At 27.2% G+C, this 4,587-nt stretch overlaps 1 protein-coding gene across 1 annotated transcript; it reads left to right on the forward strand.

Annotated features, from left to right (window-relative positions):
• Positions 1–2: 2 nt before the first annotated feature.
• Positions 3–2,711, forward strand: EIN_522820 (protein kinase domain containing protein; the record flags this gene model as incomplete). Its single annotated transcript, XM_004258488.1, has 1 exon — positions 3–2,711. A coding segment is annotated over one exon (2,709 nt), but the record flags the coding sequence as incomplete, so codon positions are not given.
• Between the last annotated feature and the right edge of the window lie 1,876 nt (positions 2,712–4,587).

Consider the following 4,587-nt stretch of genomic DNA (forward strand, 5'->3'; position numbering starts at 1 on the left):
TTTACGATGGGACGTGTATTTTAAAAGATAGTAATTGTGTAAATTATAACAAGAATAGTATTTGTGTATCATGTTCTAGTGGATATGAATTAGACGACAACTATAATTGTATTTTATCAGAAAAGTGTGAGTATGGAACGACATCTAATTGTTACAAATGTTCCAATAAATATATAAGAGAAGACAGTAATTGTATTTTAAATCACAATTGTATTTATGGAGATGGGACTGTTTGTATTAAATGTGAAAATGGTGAGTCTCATAGTAAATGTGAGAGTTGTGCAGATACAAATTGTCTTAAATGTAATAATAATGTTTGTGGACTTTGTCAGACTGGATATGTTTTTAATGATACAAAAAGTTGTGAAAAAGAAAGCTTTGGATTTTCATATGGAATTTCAACTGTTTATTGTAACAATGGTTTTTATATGGAAAATTCACAATGTAAAAATTGTTTAACAAAACATGAAAATTCAATTTTTTGCAACACAAATATTTCTTTGCAATGTGATGACAATTTTATTATCACAGAAGACGGAAATTGTATAACCAAAAATTGCAAAGTCAATGAAACAAATGAAGAAAATGGGCAATGTACTTTACCACAAGAAAAGTGTCTTTCTATAGTTAATAACAAGTGTAATGAATGTGACAGTAATTATATATTAACAAACATTTTTACATGTGAAATTATGAATGCAACAAATTCAATTGAAAATTGCAAACAAAATACTCAAATGGGGTGTATAAAGTGTGATTTTAATTATTATTTATCACGTGGACGATGTTTTCCATGTTCTGAAAATTGCACGAGTTGTATAGAAACATCGACAAAATGTCTTTCATGCGAAATTGGATATTATCAAGGCGACAATTATAAGTGTCTTCCGAACGGTGAGTTAACAGAAAAGTGTGATAAAATATCGACTGTCACAAATGGGTGTTATCAATGTAAAGACAAGTATTATCGAGTCGGTTTGGACTGTCTTCCATGTCTTTCAAACTGTTCAACATGTAATACCAAAGACAAATGTTTGACTTGTAATGACACAAATTACAAGAATAACATTGGCTTATGTCTTCCACAAAGTTTAATAAATGGATGTGCCGTCCACACAACACAATTTGGATGTTCTAAATGTCAAGATAATTATTATACTTATAATTTATATGAATGTGAAAAATGCAATGAAAATTGCACAAAATGTACTTCTCAAAATCAATGCACTTCTTGTGTTAATAACAAAATTTTATTTGAAAATGGACTTTGTCTTGATATTTCTTCTGTTAAAAAGTGCACTGAAATATTCAATTCAAAATGTTCCAAATGTGCATTTTGGTATTCTCCGACTAATTCTGGAACTTCATGTAACAAGAAAGTAATGTGGTGGGTCATTTTAATGGGTGTTATATTAATACTTATAGTTATTAGTATAATTGTTCTAATAATATACTTTACTATTTCAAAAATACAACGAAAATTGCGACAAAAAGAAATCGAAGAGACGACAACGCGTTTTAAAATGAGTCGTTCGAATATCAGTTTTATTTCACTTGGCAATGGAATTGTTGTGAATAAAAAAGAAATTGATTTTGGTGATGACATTGCAGTCAATGAAAAACAGAGAGAACTTCTGTGTGTTGGAAACACCACAAAATATAACACAAAAATACAAATCACAACAAAAAGTGAAAATGTCACAAAATATAAATTCGAAGCGCAACCAAACATCATTGTCCTTGGTAAAGACGACGCCTGTGAATTTGAAATTTTCATCGAATTGAAATGCACAACAAAGTTGAATGAACGTCTGATGTTAGTCGCAAAAATGGGTGTAACCCACAAAGATCTTATTAAGGAAGTTAAAATCAAAGCAACTTCAAAATTGTCGACTCGACTCGACCCAGACGAACTGATTGAAGAAAAAATTCTTGGCGAAGGTTCGTTTGGTGTTGTGTATAAAGGTGTTTTTAGAGGCAATAAAGTTGCTATTAAAAAGATGAAGAACAGTGGAGATATAAATGAAGAAAATGATGAATTTACAAAGGAAGTAGCTATGTTGGATAAGTTCAGAAGTGAATATATTGTCCATTTTTATGGCGCTGTGTTTATTGAAAATAAAGTATCTGTAGTTACTGAATATGCTGAATATGGGAGTTTAAAAGATTTAATCAAACACAAACAATCAAATGAAGTTAATATGAAATTAAGAGTTAAAATGATGATAGATGCGGCCAAAGGGATATTCTATTTACACGAAAATGGGATATTACACAGAGACATCAAACCAGACAATTATTTGATATTTTCACTTGATCTGAATGAAAAGGTGAATGCGAAATTGACTGACTTTGGAAGTGCGAGAAATGTGAATTTGATGATGACTAACATGACTTTCACTAAAGGTATCGGCACTCCTATTTATATGGCGCCTGAAGTGTTGAATAGAGAGAAGTATAAGAAACCTGCGGATGTCTATTCTTTTGCTATTACAATGCTTGAATGTTTGATATGGGAAGATGCATTTTCAAAAGTGTTATATCCGCATCCATGGTGTATTGCTGATGACGTCGCAGTTGGAAAAAGACCAAAAACAGTAGACAGGCTTGATGCTACATATCAAAACGTTATAAAAAGTTGTTGGGAACAAGACCCACAAAAAAGGTGTACCATTGAGAATGCTATTACCATGCTCAATAAATTAATTTAATATTTTGTTGTTAGAAGTGGATTAATAATATTGCCATAGTTTTATAATTGCTTTTTTAATGTTGTTGGTGTTGATTTATAATTATTTTATTTTAAATTAATTATTATTAAATTAATTGAAAAAAGGTGGAAAAAAACTGCTGGATCTAAAAGATTTAACATGGTAAAATTTATACTTTTTTACCAAAATAATAGATTTCATGGTAAAATAATTTTATGTCAACCTTAGTTAAGAGTGTTAACGTGATAGGGCGTATCCACAGGGAAATGGTGAATCCCTGTGGATTTAATTATTTTGTGTGGATAGCCTCTTATTTTTTTGTCGAAATTCAAATATCCGTTTTAAACCATATGTTATGATTTTTAAAATTAATAATTGTTACTTATAATCATTTATGGGACAAAAATGATACACAAACATAAATACCCCCATAAGGAGTATTTCCAATATTTGCAATAATTTCATAGTAAGAAAAAACGCTATTTTCAGCCTTTTTTTGGAGTGGTAAAATAAGAATAGATCAAAATGAACAAATAAAATTACTAACAAAAGTCACTCGTATTATCCCGTTTATTTGATACATGTAACACTATTTTTTTCGTTTTTTTAATTGAAAAAACATTTCAAAAGTGATTTATGGGATTGTAATTTGGGGAAATTCCCGTTTTTTGCATTAAAAAATATTTAATTTTAATATCAATTAACATAATTGTAATTTATATAAACACTCCATTAGTTTATTTTTTTAATAATAATATTTGGGAATTGAAAATTTGTTAAATAATGACTTTTAGTTGGCTCAAATTATACGTATTGAGAAGGGTTTAACATCCTAAATTATATTCTGGTTTCGTTGAAAATGTTAAAGACAAAGGTTTTATGTCTAAACTAAACTATTAATTAATAACAATAAATTATATTACAATAGTATATTATTAATCAACATAAAAAAGACAGAATAATCACAAAACAAATTCTATTAACATAGTTAAATAAAATCTAATTTTTACTATAAAAAAGTTAAAAAGTTAAATGGCAAATTACCACATTGTAACAATAAGTTATTATTTATGTTATTAAAAAATCATAACAATACATGTTAATTAGAATAGAAACATACAACAAATACCAACAAAAACCATCAAAAAATACAAGGTATGTTACTCATTACATTTAACATGTAATAATAAAGATTGTCTATCTATATTTACCATCCACACCTTTTCAGCCTATCCACGGTAAACTATGCCATAGTATTTTATGACAAATTATATGTTATTTTATAAATTTTTCAATTTCAATAATTTTTTCGATTACATATAGTTTATACAATTAGTTAAATAAACTAAAGTTAATTAATTAAAAACTTTAGTCTTAAAATTTTTACCAAAATTGTTTTTTTTGCGGCAAATTCATTTAAATGGTAAAAGTAAAAGATGACTTTGACTAAAAATAAAATTTGATATTACTGTTTTAACTTTCAAAAAAATCGCTTTTTTATGAATTCGGTCCAAAAAGCGTATTTTTTTTGTAAACTCTTAGGCAAATTTTATATCAATTACAACAAAAATGTGTAAGATTTTCAAAGCCATCCACATAAAAATGGTCTATCACGTTAACACTCTTTAATAGAATAAATATCTTTTCTGAACTCTTTATTAACAAATTGAATAGTTTTAAAATATTTCCTGAATATTTTCAAATTAATCATGTTTTTCAAAACTTATAAAAAACATTATATTAACGTAAATATCATATATTGTTTGTATATTTATAATATTAATCAAAATGGATGATCATTTAATATATAATTTAAAGTGTTTTTAATCTTTAAAAACAAAAACAAAAACCGATATTCAACAAATTATTGTTTTGT

This window comes from Entamoeba invadens, assembly GCF_000330505.1.
Source record: "Entamoeba invadens IP1 unplaced genomic scaffold scaff_1105074725903, whole genome shotgun sequence".
Classification (NCBI taxonomy): Eukaryota; Evosea; order Mastigamoebida; family Endamoebidae; genus Entamoeba; species Entamoeba invadens.